The 17910-nt window shown below is 42.3% G+C and overlaps 1 protein-coding gene across 4 annotated transcripts in view; it reads left to right on the forward strand.

Moving 5' to 3' along the window:
- Window positions 1–17910, forward strand: part of WASHC1 (WASH complex subunit 1) — a 42760-nt gene that overhangs the window by 13598 nt on the left and 11252 nt on the right. The window contains exon 1 of one of the 4 annotated variants that reach the window (XM_064654628.1): window positions 1257–1282. The exons of the other annotated variants lie outside the window; for them this stretch is intronic. Coding sequence (XP_064510698.1) covers window positions 1272–1282 — 11 coding nt within the window. The 5' untranslated portion in view covers window positions 1257–1271. Of the gene's footprint in view, window positions 1–1256; window positions 1283–17910 lie in introns of those variants that run through there. 4 annotated transcript variants of the gene reach the window in all.

Here is a 17910-nt window from a genome sequence, read left to right on the forward strand (position 1 = left end):
GAGGAGACTTGTTCAGTGTGGCAGACTTGGCCAGAGTGTGTCAAACTCATTACTTCAGTACTACAAAGATGCAGATGTTCTGGGCTTGTTTTGTGGGAACAGTTGGATTGGTACAGTGCTTTTGAGTGGCAAGCCAGTCTGTTTGTTGAAGATGGAGTGAAAGAGTCTCTTACTCTATATGGAAAGAGGGATCTTTCCACAAGCAGATCTCTTTTTACATTTTAGCTGAATTAAGTTTCTGCTTTGAGTTGTTGCTGACATGACAGCTAAGTATGAGTTCTTGAAATGAACATGTCAAGGGAGCACGAGAAAGACACCTTTGCATTTGGAGAATTAGGAGAACAGATAAGGAGCTTTCCTCCTCTTCCCCACCGTTTGGGGAACCTGGAAAATAACCCATGAGATAAGTCCCTGCCAAACTCTTATTTCCAATCACTCTCAAACAAGCTTGCTTGCTGTTAAGTTCAGCTGTGGTGAAGTACATGGAGAATGAGGCACTTTGCAGAGTTCTTTAGTTTGTAATAAGGGTTTGATAATCAAGGGTTGTGCAGGTGCAAAACCACAGGTAAACTATGACTGAGACCCAGAGACCCTCTGGGACCAGCCTTGGAGGGTAGGTCTAGCAACCTGGACTGCAGTCTGGAATCAGTAAGAAAGAGCAGGGTACATCAGCTTAGCATCCCTCTCCATATTTCTAACCCTTGGAAGCAGGGACCCTCCTGGCTTCTTCCACATGGAGAACACCAAAGTACTACATCCTTCAAAGGCAGAGTGTTGACCTGGGCAGGCTCTTGGCTGCTGGGCAGTAGAGGTTGATGTCTTAGGCCAGTACTGTCAACAGTCCCACCCTCTTAGGAAATCCTCTTGGTGCTGATATCAGTGAGGGGATAAAGAGGCTGCATGTCCTTTTCAGGGTTATGCTTTGGAGTAATGGAAGTTTTAACCTTGTGTATGTTCACTGAATTCATGTAATTAGTCTGCTGTGGAAGCTGCAGTAAAGATCAGATTCATTGCCTGTAGCTACTGAGATTTTAATACATATCATTACTGCTTAAAACATAAATATTGTAACGTAGCCAATCTGACATAATATCTACTTAAGTTTAACTCCTGAACTTTTAAGGAGGGTTTTAGATACAGGTCACAGGAGGCAGGATGACCAATTTAAACACTCAACAGTAGCCTTTCATCTGTTTGATTTCTCATTACTGGCATTTTCTTCTGAGCAAGAGCTTGTGTTAGAATTATGTGCTGTGGAATTTTTTACAGGAATGTTGTTGTGGTAAGTACTTGGAGATGGGTGATGGGTTTAGCTTTCCTGAGATGTTCCACTAGTTAGCTGGACTTATCCTTTGGGATTTCTCAGTTTCTATGGAGAGTTTGTATTGTTGGGAAAGGTTAATAATCTCTAATATGTCAGTTCAATATTCAAAGTGTACACTTTTGTGCTACAGATTTGTGGAAAATTGCCTTTGCCAGTTATCTCATGGAGTTTTACAGCAGTAGAAAGAAAAATATTTTGGGGTTGAAATTTTGTTATCAAGGTCCTGATTTACTTTGCCTGTGATCCAACCACAAGTTGTCCAGTATACAAAATTTCTCATCCTTGTGTTTCTTTTTTTTTTTCAGTTTATAGAAGATTTCTTGGGTTGCTCCTTTTAAAAATCTTTATTCAGTGTCTTTTACTTGTCTGAAATAATACTTCGCTAAACCAGTGTATCCTTCTGTTTTCTCCCCAGTTGGATTCAAGTTAATTTCATATTAAATATTTGAAAAGGGCTTTAATATTAAACAAAGATTTAACTGAAAGCCACACTGCTGAAGATGGCAGCTGGAAAACAAAAGTACTGTGGAAATGCTGTTAAGGGTGGAGAGGAAATGTGGTGTGTGATTAAGGAAGGTAAGGAATAGCTGATGGGCAGCAGAGCCTTAAGGGGTATTTGGGACAGGAGCAGATCTGAGATGTGAGCAGTCCTGAAACTGAAAATACAGACAAAATCTTAATCCTGAGGTGCATTTGGGTGTTCCCCTTGTTATTGCGATTAGTCATGATGATCAGTAATGGAAGTGGGGGGACTAAAAATATCCCTGTAAATGTACTTGATTTAGGAGGTCTGCGGAATGGAAACTTGCCAGGGGGGGTCTTGCTGCAAGCTGTACTGTGTTGTTTGTTGTGCAGTGGGGCTCTGGGATGCAGCTTGGAGCTTGAGCACTTCATTGTATTTGTTCCTCTGTTGGCTGCAAGGGTTGGATCTTACCAGGAGGAGAGCTGTCAAGAGGGCTCCAGTGCAGGGGAGTTTACACCAGGAAGATGGCTGTAGCCCAGGGAATTAATTTTTCTCCAGTTAATTTGAGAGTGTTATGACTTTTGCTAAACCACAAGTTGCCTTGTGGTACTTTGAAGTTGTCCCTGAAAGAGGATTCCAAGTCTAGGTTGGTTTCAGATACCTCTCTTGAGAGGCTGTAGGAGCAGTCATTCGCTGCCAGGAAGATTAAGCAGGAACAGTGAGGTAGAGAGTGACTGGATTGTCCTGTAGTCATGAGGAAATGGAGTACAGGGAAGACATTTTGCCTGCAGATAGTTGATATTCTTGTAGAGATGTGTCCGAGTAATGTGGATTTATTTTTCTTTTAAGCGTAGCACACACTTTGTAAGAAACCATTCATTTGTTTTGGCTGTCTTGATCCTCTGGAAGCTAAATTTGAAAGCTTGCAAAGATGTAGCTTCAGAGGGGTTCCCAGACTATAGGAGGGAGACACAAGGAGGTGACAGGAGTGTCAGATCAGCATGCCTGGACTGCTGGTGGCAACTGGCGCTGGAAAGCCTCCTACACCCTTAAGAGGCAAGGGGAGACTAACTGTTCTGTAAGAGTCCAGGTCACAACTCTTCCTGGATGTTTCTAAAATCCCTAAGCTTGAAATCTTGCAGGATCTGAGGCCCCAGGCTCTATTCAGATACCTTGACAGCCCATGGAGTGGGGCAGCGGGTGGGAAGGAGGCTGAATGGTACTAAGTCATTAAAAGATTATTCCTTCAAAATTAAACAAACATAGTGGAGAATTAGCAAGACAGGATTCTTGCTCATCTCAGAAAGTGCCAAAAATCTGTCTTTTGGACTTCCAGAGATTAAATGTGTCTTTTGAAGGACAGGAACAGAATGCTAAAGTTGATTCTGCAAGCAAGATGCTTTTTATGGCAGTCATTGAAATGCAGTGATGGTTACTTAAGCCCTTGCTCTACGTCCACTAGCAACAGCTCTTCCACATCAGTTTTGTCTATGAATTTGTTTATCTGTGAATCCCATGGCCCTGAAAGGAAGGTGATCAATCTGTTCTGCCTTAAGTGGTTGAAAGGCAGGCTTGAACTTCGTAAGAGAACTGTAGCCTTTTGTACACTAACAAGGCCTTCAGCATTTTATTAAAAGTGCAAAGAAATTTAAAGAAATTATTGAAGTGCTTCACCTTCAATACCCTCCTCCAACCACACTTCAACTTCTTGCACCTGATAGCAAGTCTACAAATAGTGATACAATTTAATGAATAGCTAAAAGATTCAGTGCTGGCATTAATGTAAAATATTTCTTTAAACATGAGATGAGTTTGCATTAACTACAGAAGACATTCTGTGGAGACGAAGGGCTCTTAATGCTTGATTCTGCATCTGAAAAGAGAATGATGAAATACTGCAGTCCAGGATGCTGAAATGGCCATTCAGGAGCACAAAGGAAATACAAGCCTTACTCATATCCTCCATCACTAAAAGTGTGGGAAGGGACACCTTCCAGTAGATCAGGTTGCTCAAAGCCCCATCCAGCCTGGCCTTGAATACTTTCAGGGATGTGGCATACACAGCTTTTCTATGTAACCTATTCCAGTGACTCACCACCCTCATGTAGAGAATTTTTTCCTAATGTCAAATCTAAATCTGCCCTCTTTCAGTTTGAAGGAAAATGCAAAATTGAGGAGAGGTGTTCTCCTACCTTAGCAAAAGGAGCCATGCAACAATTCCAGACTTAACAGAGCTCTTGGTAGGATTCTCTCTGCTCTTACAGTGGTAGTAGAATATCTTGTGGAAATATGAGACAGTTTGATCAAAACAGATGGCATGTGCAATAGGAAAGGCAAACAGTAAGGAGAAACTAAGGTAACTTGGGTACATATGGCTTGTTGATTTATTTTAGTTGGTGTTTTTTTTAACCCTGACAGGGAAGCCTCTTGTTTATATTCTGTGCCTTGTTGGAGAAAACTCAATATTGAGTAGCAGCTTTCAAGTTCTCGTGAGCAAATTCCCTCTCTGGTCCTTAAAGACAGGACTAGAGAGACTCCCTGAGAAAGCATGTGAGAGATTCAGAAGTGGGAAGAAGTGTAATATTATCTACCTATGTAAGTGTGATTCGGTACCTGGAAAAATACCCAGTGGAATATATTCATTGTGGCTTGACCAACCTGAGGCCTGAATCTGTTACATTCCTCTCTAGGTAGTTTTCATCCTGCTTTTGCAACTCTAGGGTGATCAGATTCATTCTCAGAAGGAGGATTTGCTTCTCCTCAAAGGGTGAAGGAGTGGTTACAAAAGAGAACAGAGGGAATCAAGGTTGCTCTTTCAGTAAAGGAGTGCTTTATTTTTTCTTGATCTGGTCATGAGCAAAGGGAAATCCCACTTTAGCTTGTAGAGAATTGATTATGACAATGCTGATCCTTTGTAACAGGGATGTTGCTGTCTGCAACTGAATTTCCTGAAAAGAGGTGTCCTAGAAGAGTCTGTGATAAATCTTAACACATTTGCTGTGCAGACTCTGTTCATGCAGCAGAAATTTGCACCTTGAAGAAAATCATTAATCAAAAAAAAATTGATACAAGCACATCTAGTTCACAGTGGCTTTCTGGATTAATTTTCTTTTCTTTTTGCTCATATTTTTATGTGTTTGTGGACTAAAATTAATTTACTACCATCTATATACTCCCTGCAGCTCAGCAAAACATACCTAAAATGTTTAAAGAGCTATGATTTTAACACAAGAGATGGCACCAGTAGTAGCCACCATTGCCTATTATTCAAAGGCTGTGTTCCAAAACAGATAAAGCCAGTTGCAAAACCATCTATGGAAATAAAGCCTGTAACAGCAAGAGGCAAAAGAAACAAATGCTAGACCCGTTTGTGGAGGAGGTGAGAAGTGATAATCTTGGTGAAGATTGCCTTCTTTCACCAGAGATTATTTCAGAGCACAATTTGAAGGCAGAGCTGTGACTAAGTTGAAGGATGGATCACTTTGTATACCATCAACTGCTATAAATTGGTTTTTAAACTTTTATGAGCTATCCTGTAGCAAAAAGTACAGATGTGTAATTACTCCTGCTTCTACTGCTTTAAGAAGTGGAAGCCCAAGAGGACCTCTCTGCTACTGACAAGATGGAAGTTTTTGCTCATTGAACTGTTTCTGCATTGCAAAGATAGTGTGCACTAAGTAATTGTGGTGAAATAACCTTATCTGAAGCCAAGTGCAGTGGGATCTGCTTTTGTGGAGGCTTACAGGCTTCAGAAAGTCTGACACATTAATGCAGTGAGGTTTTAAATAGCTATCAGTTGTAATATCCTGCAGCATGAGAGTAATATATCCAGAAATAATAATAGTGATGTTGTATCCGTGGTGGTCTAAAGGTATGTCAGAAGATAATTCCACACTGAACCCTAAAGCAGGCTCTTCTCTGCGTGGCAAGAGCACTGAGAGCCCTTTGAGAAAGAAGTGAAAAGATCTGGCAGAGGATGGAAGTGGTGCTGATCTCTCCTCCTGACCATGTGCCAAAAAGACTTGTCTTTATAAGTCGTGCAAGTCTTTACAATGGGACCAGGTATCCACCTTTGCATGTTTGTTATCAGTTAATTCTGAAGCCAGAACTGCATGGGCATGTTGACACCTTTTCTAGGCTCATCTCTTGACCGTTGTTTCAGGGTTTCTACCCGGTTCAGACATGGTAACATGTGAATCACTGGTACCTGGTGTTCAGAAATGTTCAGGGGTGCCTTGAAAGTAGCATTGGGTTGGAGGGAGGCAGCAGTTCAGCATGAGCCTGGTGGGAAGGTGTGTTAGGGAAACGAGGAGTTTTTCTGTGGGAGGACACGCAAGTTGGGCTGCAGTGTGTCTCTGGCTGTGTTTTGCTAGCAGCCATGGTGCCAATCCCTCAGTATTTCAGTGTGATGTCCATGTTAGTTCAGGGTCCAGGCAGTGACCTGAACCTTGAGGGCTGTCCAGAGAGCAGAGGTGGGACTGACATCCCAGCCACACCTGTGAGTGAATAATGCAAAGAGGTCTCATGGCTGCAGTCCTTTAGCGTGGGAGTGTTCAGCGTGCTTCCCTAATATCTTCCCACTGTTGTGGTGCCCTGAGAAGGTTATCCAGGAGAACTCCGAAACTCTGCTCTTTGTGTAGCTTAATAAGCATCCTTTCCTTGAAAAACTCTGGATGTCAGTGGATTGGAAGGATCCAGATCTGCACTTGACAGGAGATGCAGCGGCTGAGATTTTGTCCAGTGATAAGTCTCTGTTAATGAAGAGAGTTTTGGCAAAGATCTTATGAACTTCCCCATCCAGAGTGGCCCTCCTTTCCCACTCAGTCCCTTACCCAAGTGGCTGCAGCTATTTCTGTCTGGAAATAGGCAAGGAGAAACAGATCATAACGAGTCAGTGTGTGCCTTAGAGCAGAAGAAGTGTTCCCTTGTTCCTTAGCCTACAGGTTCAGCAATATTGTCAGGTTATCCCACTCCCACTCTTCTTGACACAACTGCCATGTTATTCTTTTATTGTACAAAGTGATAGCTCTACCTTCTCAACCAGCTTTAGACACTGGAGCCCCACACATGTGTTGGGGTGATTTTCTGTTTCTATGGATGATTTTGTATACTCAGTCAGCCCTGGAGGAAGAGATGCAAGTAAGTAATTTTGTTTTACAGGCATGACTTCCATTAGGGATCTAGTGCAGAGAAAACTGTCTGGAAAATAACACTGGGTGGCTTGAAATGTGTATTACAGGCTCCCTCCTATGTAAGTGGGAGTGTGCACACTGAGGGGAGAATTGTGGGAGGAACACCAGTGCCAAAGGTCTGTTCTTCACACTTGACTGGAGGATTAAATTCCCTTTCCACGGTTCCTTTCTGACTGGCTGTGGTGCTGTCACTGGGCTTTTGCAAATGGGGTAGGTTAGAGTTTGGGTGTAACTGCAACTGACAGTTAAGACAGAGCAGCGCTTTTGGAGACAGTAGAACCATTTGCAGATGCTAATGAAGGGGTTCCTGTTTTTCTTCCATCTAAATTCTCCAAGCAATCATTTTATTGGAGGAATTCACCATGCTGTGCCATTAAGGAGAGGAGAGGATAAAAATTATTTTTGGAGCCCAGGATAAGGGATTTGGATGGTAGAGTGTGTTAAAGAGAAACCCCAGGTGGGTAATTTAGTGTCTTCTGAGATGGATTCCTTTCTTAATTTATCCAAGAACATGATCCTTATTCTGGATTAATATACATTATAAAACCAGGTATTTGCATTTGAATTTACTTCTAGGACTCTTGTTTTAGATTGACCAGCAAAGCTGAATATGAAAACATGCTTGCTGGGCTTAAGAGGCATAACGGGGCATTCCTTTTAGAAGAGGAGGTAAAGCTTCTCTCTGTAGTAGTACAGCAGGAATAGCCTTACTGATTATTTCTGACATATGTATAACATGCCAGTCATTCCAGTAGCTCAGCACCAAGAAGTAAGAAAGTTCATGGTTTCCACAGAGCAGTTCTCTATGTTGATTTGTCCCAGTGACTGGGTTGGTTTGGTTTTGCTTCGACAACAGTACTTTTGAGAGTGACATCCTGGATTTTGTTAATTCCAGAGCAAACTCAGACTGTGTGTGACTATTCTTTTTAGGAAGGGAGGGTATGAAGCTCCCAGCTGAGCATCAGGCAGGATTTTCTTTGTTCTTTCTAGCACATGGGCGATTTAGGGGTGGGGAACAAATAAGGACACAGCCAAAATCATGCCCGTCATTACTCTTCATGCTTACTTTTAGCTGTGATGAGGGGTTTAGCTGCTGCTAAAGGCATTGATCCATGAGAACATTTACTGTTTGAGTATGTCAGAGGGAGAGTGGTTAGGCTATTAAAATTTATGAATTTACTGTCCTGGCAGTTTTGGGGTAGGAAAGGAGGTTTGGGAATGTGTACTGTACAAATTTGTTCTGGTATTACTGTGAAAATAGTGTTTCCATTCTTAATGACTATTTGTGAATCACTGTATTGGAAAGATGAGTTTTAAAAGGACAGTGGGGAAAATGAAATCATGAGTCTAGAACTATTCTAAAGGTGATGTCTGATCACTGATGTGGCACAGACTGTTCATTGGAATGACAGAGCAGCTGTCGGGCCAAGCAGAGAGGTATCTGCTTTTTGATGCTGTTAGGAACATCTCTGTCTGTGGGCCAAAGTTTTCAGAGAAAGAGTAGCTAGAAATCCCTCAAGAAAGTGCTGTAATCACTCAGGAAAGGTGTTAGATGGATAACATGTCATAAAGAGTTGCTCTAATTTGTTGAAGAAGCACTTAGGCTCAAATTAGCTTGTTGATGGGCATATCACAGAAGGTGCCTTTTGAGATTTGAGTGTGACTGCAATTGATTGTAGGAGAACGAATAAGTAACACTAAACAACCTCTGTTTCTGAAGAGCCAATATTGTGAAATAAAAAAACTTCATTTGCAAAAATCATGTAAAGAAATATTTCCTTTAAGAGAAGGAGACCTGTTTTGAAGTATCTGTTATGAGAAGAAGTTCAAATTGAAAGCACAGGTGAGAAAGGAAAGAGATAAGTTAGCAATGGGGTTTTGTAATGGCAAAGGGGTGATAACTGTTTCTGATAAAGTGTGTCTTATGTGGTTGGGCTTGTTTTAATTGTAGCAAAATTTGGGGGGAATCTTGGGAATGGACACTAGTCCTTACAGGGTGCTGAAGAGGATCATTGTTGAGCAGAAGTAGCAGGTATCAATGCTCACAAGGGCAGAATTATCTAACTGAAGGAAGACTGGAAGGAAGTATAAGAAATTTCATTGAAATAGAAGCTAGGGGTTGAAAGTACAGGGGTCTCTGCAGCAAATATGGTGAACAGAAACACAGTATTGAGTGCAAAACAAAATGACCTGGATACTCCAAGTCATGCTTCAGAGACTGGTTTGGTCATTTACCAAGTATCTGGTGACAACCTCAATAGGTCAGGACAGAGTGAGGGAAGACCACAGAGGCAGACCTTTTATTATGTGATGGAAATCAGAAAGGAGACTAAGACTTAGAAGAAGAAATGAAGTGTAGTTGTCTTTGAGGGTTTCCCAGCTGATGAAACAGACTGTTTTATGGTAGCAAATCCTTTTTCTTGGTTAGGCTTTCCTTCCCCTGAATATGCACATCCAATTGTGCAGGACAGTGGTTTTTATAGAGACAGATTTTAGTTAGGGATTTTTAGTTTTCCAGAGACAGATTTCGTTGAGTGAGCACTAGCTTGTAAATGCTAGCTCTTAAGTATCTGTTATTGAAAAGGGGAATGAAAGGTTCAACTGACCGTGTGCAAGTCAAATTTTGTGTGATTGCCATCAGCTACTCTGAAGTGGAGAAAATTTAAGGTCAGTGCAAAAGCCTTTACCTTTAAACATATGTCTTAAATGTGGTTAGAGGCTATGTTATGGATCCCAATAAAGAAGTGGTGGTGGTGAGAGAACGGGCAGTGTTTTGTGTCAGGGCTTGCTGCCTGTAGTTTATTCTGGAGAGCAGCAGTGGGATGGGTTTGACAATGGGGAGGTGCTGAAAAAGGCAGAAGTGCTTGCACAGGTGATCTTAAGCTCAGTAAAATGGAAAATTAACTACTTAATTGTATGTGTTAACTTCTGTGAATTAATGCAAAATTGTTCAATTTAGTGAAGTATGGACTGAAAATCTGATCTGCTGGGCCTGCACTGTGAATTTCTTTTGTTACAGGGGACAAATGATTCCACTCTTGGTTTCACAAGCAACCGAGACTTAATTAACACACTTGGAAATCGCTTTGAGATCTTTGGGTGAAAAATTATGAAGTTCTAAGGATGTTTGATTAAATGCAAAGAACAGCAGTGGTTTTCTTGGAAAACCGTGAGAGAGTCCTATTACCAGGGATCATTTTCTGCTCTGGAGGCAGGTGTGTTTTGATCAGCATTCTTATTCTTGATGGCAGTGGGTTGTTTTGGTAGTGAAGATAACAGACTGAGAGCAGATTTGTGCTGTGTGCTGTGTTGGTATAAAAAACCCTCTACCCCAACAAATGAGAGGGAGCTCAGCTTTCCCAGTATGTTCAGCCTTACATAAGGGCAAGACCTGTAGTAGAACTCTAGAGATGTTCACTACATTGGTTCTTATCACACGTGTGTAACTGGGTACTACTTACCTTGGTCAAGAAAACCGATTTAAAACCACTTGGAAGATACAGGGGAAATCTAGGAATGAAGAGGGGCTTCCTGATCTTCTGCCACAGATTGGACTGTCCTCTTGTTCTGCTATGTTGAGTCAATGTGGATTGCCTTGCCAGTGGGGAGGAAGGCTCTGCAAATGTCACTCTTCCCACATGATCCTGGCGATGTAGTGAGGCATCTTTGGCTCCAGTGAGGCACAGGCTGAAAGGGCTGGGGCAGCTGCTTGTCAGTGCTCACCTCCTGCTCTTGCTACGTTCAGGTGAAGTTCAGAAGAAACACAGTTTTTGGCTGGTGGCTTATGCATTTCTCTTGCAACCCTACCCTGGAGAGGACACAGATCAGACATCTAAATCCAGGCTGATCTATCTCCTGTAACTACTTCTGATAGGAAATGTGGAGCACAATGTTGATCAAGAGTAAGCTATGTAACAAAAACATTGTCGGTGTAGAATCAAATGTGGTGCCCCAATGAAGGCTGGGAAGGAGTTTATTCCACACTCAGTGATTGAGAGGACTCTTGAGATCTTTTCAAAGGTGTTGGCTCTCCCTACTCCCAGATATAGTTCACAACAGAGTCACCTGGGCATTTCTCCACTGCCTATCTTTCCTGTGACTCTTTGTAGTGACATGCATTTTCTTTTCAATGGGAACAGGGAGGAAGATCTTTGGCTAGTCTGAGAATAGAGCTTTGATGGGAGGAAAAAAAAGCCTAATATTTGTGTACACAGTTGATTAATTTAAGGTTACAAGGTGCCAAAACACCTTCTCAAGCTATCTGCCAAATAAGATCTATTACTTCAAGCAACATGACAACAAAATTTACTTTTGACAGTCTTGTAAAATTCTGTCCAAACAGGATTATCTTTCCTTTCACAAGTGATTAAAAAAAAAAAAAGGTAAACAAACCCCCAAACACTTAAGGCTATTACTACAAAATATTGAGCTTCAGTGAGTAAATACTTGTGAGATTTTTGCAAGGATGAATGAATACTGTATAGATAACAAGCCAGTTACTATACTTTATTAGTAACTTTTACTAGTTACACCACTAGTATCAGTTACTACAACACCTCTCCCATGAGGAGAGACCAAGAGAGTTGAGGTTGTTCGGCCTGGAAAAGAGAAGGCTCCGGGGAGACCTTTTTGCAGCCTTTCAGTACCTAAAGGGGGATTATAAGAAAGATGAGGACAAACCTTTTAGCAGGGCCTGTTGGGATAGGACAAGGAGTACTGGCTTAAAAGAGGGTGGATTCAGACTAAGTATAAGCAGTACATGTTCTGTGATGAGGCTGGTAAAACACCACAACAGGTTGCCCAAAGAGGTGGTAGAGGCTCTGACCCTGAGAATATTCAAGGCCAGGCTGGCCAGGGCTCTGACCAGCTTGATCTAGCTGACAATGTCCCTGCTCTCTCCAGAGGGTTGGACTAGATGGCCCTTGGAGGTCTCTTCCAACCCAAACTATTCTGTGATTCTGGACTTACAGCATCAGCTGCCTACTATCTCAAGACCATTCCTGTGGCTGCTGCTCTGGGAAGCAGTTCCACTACCAGTGGGGGAACTCAAAAGGTCACCTGTGAAACTCCAGCAGTACTGGGAAAGAACCATTTTTTTCCATTGCTTCTTTTAGAAGTAATCTTTCCCAAAAGTTGTCACTGTGATGGTAGAACCTGTTTTGTTTATGTGTCTTAACACTATTAATGGAGAAGTAGTTTTACCAAAAGTAGCCTGTGTAGTTTAAATAGAAGATCTAATTGTGTAATTTATTTGCAAACACTGACTTTCTGCTTAGTATACACAGACTTTTTATTTAGTACATATTTCTCCAAAAAAAAAGGAAAGCACATCTGCTTTCAGATCAGTCAGTGGTGGGAGGCAAGTAAAAAGACTGGAAGGTTAAAGAGGAACTTGTTTGTGACCTTTTTTTTTTGTGAAGAAAAAGGGAAGCTGCTTTTCTGGGGAAGAGAACAAGCTGCAGGGGAAGAGGGAGGAGGGTGCTGTGATGATAGGTCAAAATTCTAAGTTTCCAGTTTTACATAAACTTAACTCACAGTAGCAGGAGTGCCTTGCAGAATGAGAGATTAAAAAATCAAACTGAAATGATTTTTGTATGAGAACATGACCTGTGGAGAGTGATATATGCCAGATCCTGCTGAGGATAACCTGGCAACCTTGATCACCCTCCGGTCTGCAAAGCGGTTCAGCATCACAGGAACAGGGCACTGTGCAAATGCTAAAACACCTGCAAATCAGGCTTGAGGAGCAATCAAAGTGAGGTAAACATTAATTAGTATAATACCCAAGCCCTTAATGGAGGAAGGAACGTTGATTACACTGTCTCACTTGGGATTTCTTTCTGTCAAAGATGGTGTATGATGACAGTTTCTGATTACACTTACTCAGACATGAAGTAAGACCTTAAAAACTGCTTAAATATGGAGAGAGAAGAGCAGAAAGCAAACAAGTTGATCTTTCTTTGAGTGGTTGAATGTGTTTGGTTTTTTATAAGAGTGTACATATTTTGCTTTTTGCCTTTCAAACTTTTGAGGTGAATTGGTTTTGTGAGCTGGTTTTGAATGCTTCCCTGGATCACTATAAACTGTAAATGTCTTAGCAGCCTTTCCTTTGCTCTCCCCATCTTGATCCTGAGATGTTGCCAGCTGCTGGGATAGAGGCACAGCGTGGGAGTGGGGAGTGGGTTTCTTGCATTTCATTTTTTACACTGCCAGTCATGAACTCTGAGCTGGCCCACCACAGTGCGTAGGAAGTAAGGGGTAAGACCATTTGTAGAGAGCACTCTGGTGCCTCATAAAACATTATCTTTTGTTAGCCACTCTCATATATTCTAGCTAAGATCTCTAGGCCCGCTTCAGTCTAGGGATTGTGCGTCAAAGCCCTGAGTTGTGGGTACAGGGGTTGATGCATTGATGTTTTCCCATCACTACAGCAGCCTGAGGAGCCATAAAAGCCCATTGCCTTTTCTCAGAGAAGATTCTTGAAAAATTTGGGGTTTTGTTCTTCTCCTCAGCATACAAGTAGAAGAGAGCAGTGACAGAGGTCATAGGAAAGAATCAGGTGAGGAGGGAGCTCAGAAGCCTGAGATGAAAGGTGGACATTTATCTCCCTCAGCACCATCTTCCTTTGCTGCTTTCATCATGGGATGATGCACACTACTTCCCTGACTTTTGGAAGGCAGCTGAAACTTGTCCTAGAGTTTTAGTGGTATCTCATTCATCAGTAGTGATATCATGTCAGTTTTGACACCAGTGCTGTGGAGCAGTAAATGGCAGCCAGCACTGTTTTCTTCCCTTGTTACCCCGCTCCAGCACCAGCTGCTTGGAGAGTCTGGGAATGTAATAAAATACAAGAGCTATAAACTCCATCCCTTCTTATTCATGCTTCCTGCAGTTTGGCAGGAATTTAATAAAAGCACACTTTGTTGGGGGAAAAAAAAAAAAAAGAAAAAAAAGGCAGCTTGACTTTCAGGCAAAAAGCCAAGATTTAATAGAATAAATTTACTGTATGTACCCTGAAGTTTAGAACAGCACTGCCAAGCATCCCCCTGCTATCTCTCAGAGCTGGAGCTTGGGCTGGGAGGAGACCAGAAGCTTGACTTGCTGTGATGTTTCCTTATTTAAGGGAAAAAGTAATTTAATACTTCGTCTGCCTTATCCTCCTGTGCAACTTCATTTCTCATTCTGCTCCATAATGTTCTTTCTCCTTGGTTGATCGCTTACTTTTGTGCTTCAGACATGAAATTGAAGTTCTTTGGTATTCTAGAGAGGTTTGCTCCAGCCTCTGCTGCCTCACCTTTCTCGTTCACCTTGATGTGGAGCTTGCCTCTTCTCTCTCCCTCTTCACAAGTTTTGTCATCCCTGTCTCTTTTGGGTGACATGTACCCTCAGCATAGACAGCAAAGTGTCTCCTGTTGCTGTGATGCTTCCTTACAGATGAATTCTGTCTTGCTCAGCCACTTTTCTGGGAATATGTCAGCCTGTCTTTAAACCTGCTCTGATTTTAAACTTCTTTCTGATGCTGTCTGATCCCTGGCAAATATAGATGATAAAAATCTCTTTTTTGTTGTTGTTGTTGGCATTATGGAGTGCTTGGAGACATGCATAGAAATGTAGCATTATTGCCAGTGCTGATGACTGTCAGGCAGTATTCAGTGTCCTGGAGGCCAGATTCCTAATGCTTCAAATCTTTTTCCTATGGGAGCAAGAGAACAGTAGTTTTTACCCCACAAGTAGACACAGATGCAACAGAGGAGGTCTTCCAATAGCTGCCTGAATGTGAGATATATCAGAGGAGTTATAAGGAAACAAGAAGTCATCTGCTCTGTGGCTGCAGGTGAGACAGAGGATAGGGGCAGTGACCTGGGAGGAAATATTCCTGGAACTTGCTGTGGTGTTGGAGAGAGTTGCCTGTAAAATGGAGAGGAGTTTAAGGCAGCAGGATGAGGGCCTTAGGAGAATGGAGAAACAAGATCTAAGTTGGGGGTGAGGTGCAGGGGGCTTGAGGGCAAAAAGATTTCAGAGGTACAAGAGAAAGTGAAAGCTTGAATCAAAGCAGCTGAAAGATTGGCTTTAATATCTGCTTAGATCAAAAATAAAAGTCTGTATGGATTAAGAGATAATCCACTAGATAGATTTAATCTACCACATGTATTACTTCCCCAAAGAAAAGCATTGGGAGGGGAGGGTTGATTTGGCTCAGTGCCCAGGATTTGAAGGTAGGTGATTATTCTTTTTCCACAGGCCTCCTGTTCACTTGTCCCAAAGGGAGCACATCCTGATGAAACGGGGGGGCTGTTCCTGTAGCCTCCTGCTTCTTCTCAACTCCAAAGTCACATTGAATCTAACTAAAGGCATTTCTCAAGCAGAAGAGAGCACTGAGAGCAAAATAACACAGCAGTGACTAATAACTTAGGCATGGGGTAGGCTCAGACACTGATGGTGGCTTTGGCTGTCTGAGCAAAGGGTTCTGAGGGGCAGCAATGGGTATTTTATGAACACTTACCCCTGCTGTCCTGTGTGCAATTGCCCTTCAACCAAACACTGCTCAGTGACGAGCTCCGAATGCCACCTTGCTTCAAGCACTTTGCTCCTGAAATCCTTGGCAACATCCCTCCCTCCCTTTCTCTTTCCTTTCTTTACAAACACTGGTTGACCCGTAGAGTAAGTTCAGTTTCCACAGCAGTAGAAATACTAAAATGACTGGAGGATGATTGAACACAAGGGGTTTTTCTCCATGTATTTTTTCTGGATCAGTACAGTATATTGTCTCTTTTAACTAACACATGCAGCTGTATCTTGAACTGTACATGCATAACAGTCATGCACTTCTAGGAGGCTGTAGATATGATGGAATTTGGATTAGTTGGATTGAGGAGGTTTAATATTTATTTTCAAAGTTATCTTGTTCAGCAACAAATAAATTAATTCTGTAGACTGATGTGTATTCCTTCAGTGTTGTGGATCTGTACCACCTCAGGTGAAGGTTTTTGGCAGAACTCCTAAGGTCAGTGGGATTTGGCCTGTCAAATCCTAGAGTAGCAGATCACAGGAGAGAGTACAGAGTGCCTTGGGGAAGAGCTGTCATGGTTTGAAACACCTGAGCTGCCACTGGACAACTTCCCCAGCCTGTGCTGGGAGTGGGCTGTCTGCCTGATACTGCCCTTTTACTGATCATATTTGGTGGGCAGTAGGGATGGATGAAACTCTGGATGTCTTCCCTCTTTCCTTATGGATGCACCATTACTGTTGCAGCTAGGACACAGTAATTGCCAGTCATGTCCGGGTTTTAAGGCTGATTCCTTTTTAAGAGAGGTTCCAGCAAATTTTAAATGAGAAAGGTGTGTGCAGCACAGTGGACTGAGAGGTGCTTTGCTCTCTGTTATTCCCATGGTGCTGTCTGTGCTACAGGAGGGATGAGGAGTCTGGCACTGAGAAGCCCTTTGGAATAGCCAATGCACTGCTGTGTTTGGTGGGGCTGTAAAGGGAGTTGTGGCACTGTTCCTCTCCTACACAGGTGTTTTGGAGGATGAGAGTTAAATGTGGGAGGGGTTAAGAGTGAAAGGTAAGTGTAACTGGGATTCCTCAAAAACTCCTTTGCTTCTTCACAGCTAGCAAAACACTGAGTGAGGCAAGGGAGAGGAAGAGGTTGATACCTGGTGAAGCACTGGGGATGATGTGGGGCAGGAAAGGGAGCGAGGGAAGCATTTCACTGCCTCATTTGACCCACTCACATTCATGGAGTGGAAGGAAGGAGAACACTTACTGGTTTCTAGGTCTGAGCTTGCATAACTGCTTGCTTAACACTTCCTTCTGGGAGAGAAACATGTGCCCTGTCAGGTCCTGAAAATTGTGTCTGAGAGTCAGCAGGGTATTGGCTAAAAGGCAATTGATACCTTGCTTTTATGTGGAGCTTCAGGAAAGCTTCGTTGAGTTCTTCTAGGAGAGAGGTCTACGCACAGGTGAGAGAGAAAATTGCATCATTGATTTGAGGGAGAGCAGCAAAGCAGAAATAAATGTCTGGGGTTTTTTCAGTTTTGAAGGAAGAAAAAATAGTCAGATGCCCCCAGGACCAGTACTGGAAATAGTGTCAGTCAATACAATTATGAAACTTCTAGAAGAGAGACGAGCTGTGAGATGGGAAAATGTTCTGGGGAGAGCAGTTAGGGAAGACTTAGGTACTTCAGAGGCATCTCACACTTGAACAAAACCAGGCAATGGGACAGCCCTATGACACATGAAACTTGCTGCAGACAGGTGCTAGGAAATGCACACTGAAAGGAACAACAGAAACTACTCTGAGAACCTATCAAGTGTATAAGTGATGTGGACTTACTCCACTCAGGCAGAGGGAGGATGTGGGAAGAAAATCATGAACAGATTTGTACTCAGTGTTGGTACAAAATACGAGCTGTTAGACTGTGTTTAAAATAAAAGGATGGAGAAATGGAGAATAATTCTGAGAGGGAGAATCTCATGAGGTTCAGTTTTGCTCGTCTCCTACTCCAAGCAGAATAAAGTGGAAACAGGCTGTGTGTTATCCTGCCATATGCATAAGGAAGGTTTTTCATGCTTCCAGGAACAGGGGAGCATGGCTATAACAAACAGAAACACTTAAAGCTGTTTAGTGAAAGAAGTGGGGTACTTTCAGAATGATACAAAGTAAAATAGGTTTGTATTGGCTGTTTTTCACTACCTACGTTGTGGGGGGCTTTAGTGAGTCCATTTCTGTACTGTAATAGGGAATGTGCTGCACAGGGTGAAAATATTTGAAAAGATGGATTTGATACAGTTTGAAATTGGGAATCATGGATCACTGCTGATGTCAAATTTGTTGCTGAAGGGACTTATACAGACAGAGCAGAAAAAAAGTGTGAGAGCTCTCTCAAAAGCAAAGAGGGACTTTTGGTGAAATTGAAAGACAGTACTTGAGA

The sequence above is a fragment of the Pseudopipra pipra genome, chromosome 5 (assembly GCF_036250125.1).
Source record: "Pseudopipra pipra isolate bDixPip1 chromosome 5, bDixPip1.hap1, whole genome shotgun sequence".
In the NCBI taxonomy this organism is placed as follows: Eukaryota; Metazoa; Chordata; class Aves; order Passeriformes; family Pipridae; genus Pseudopipra; species Pseudopipra pipra.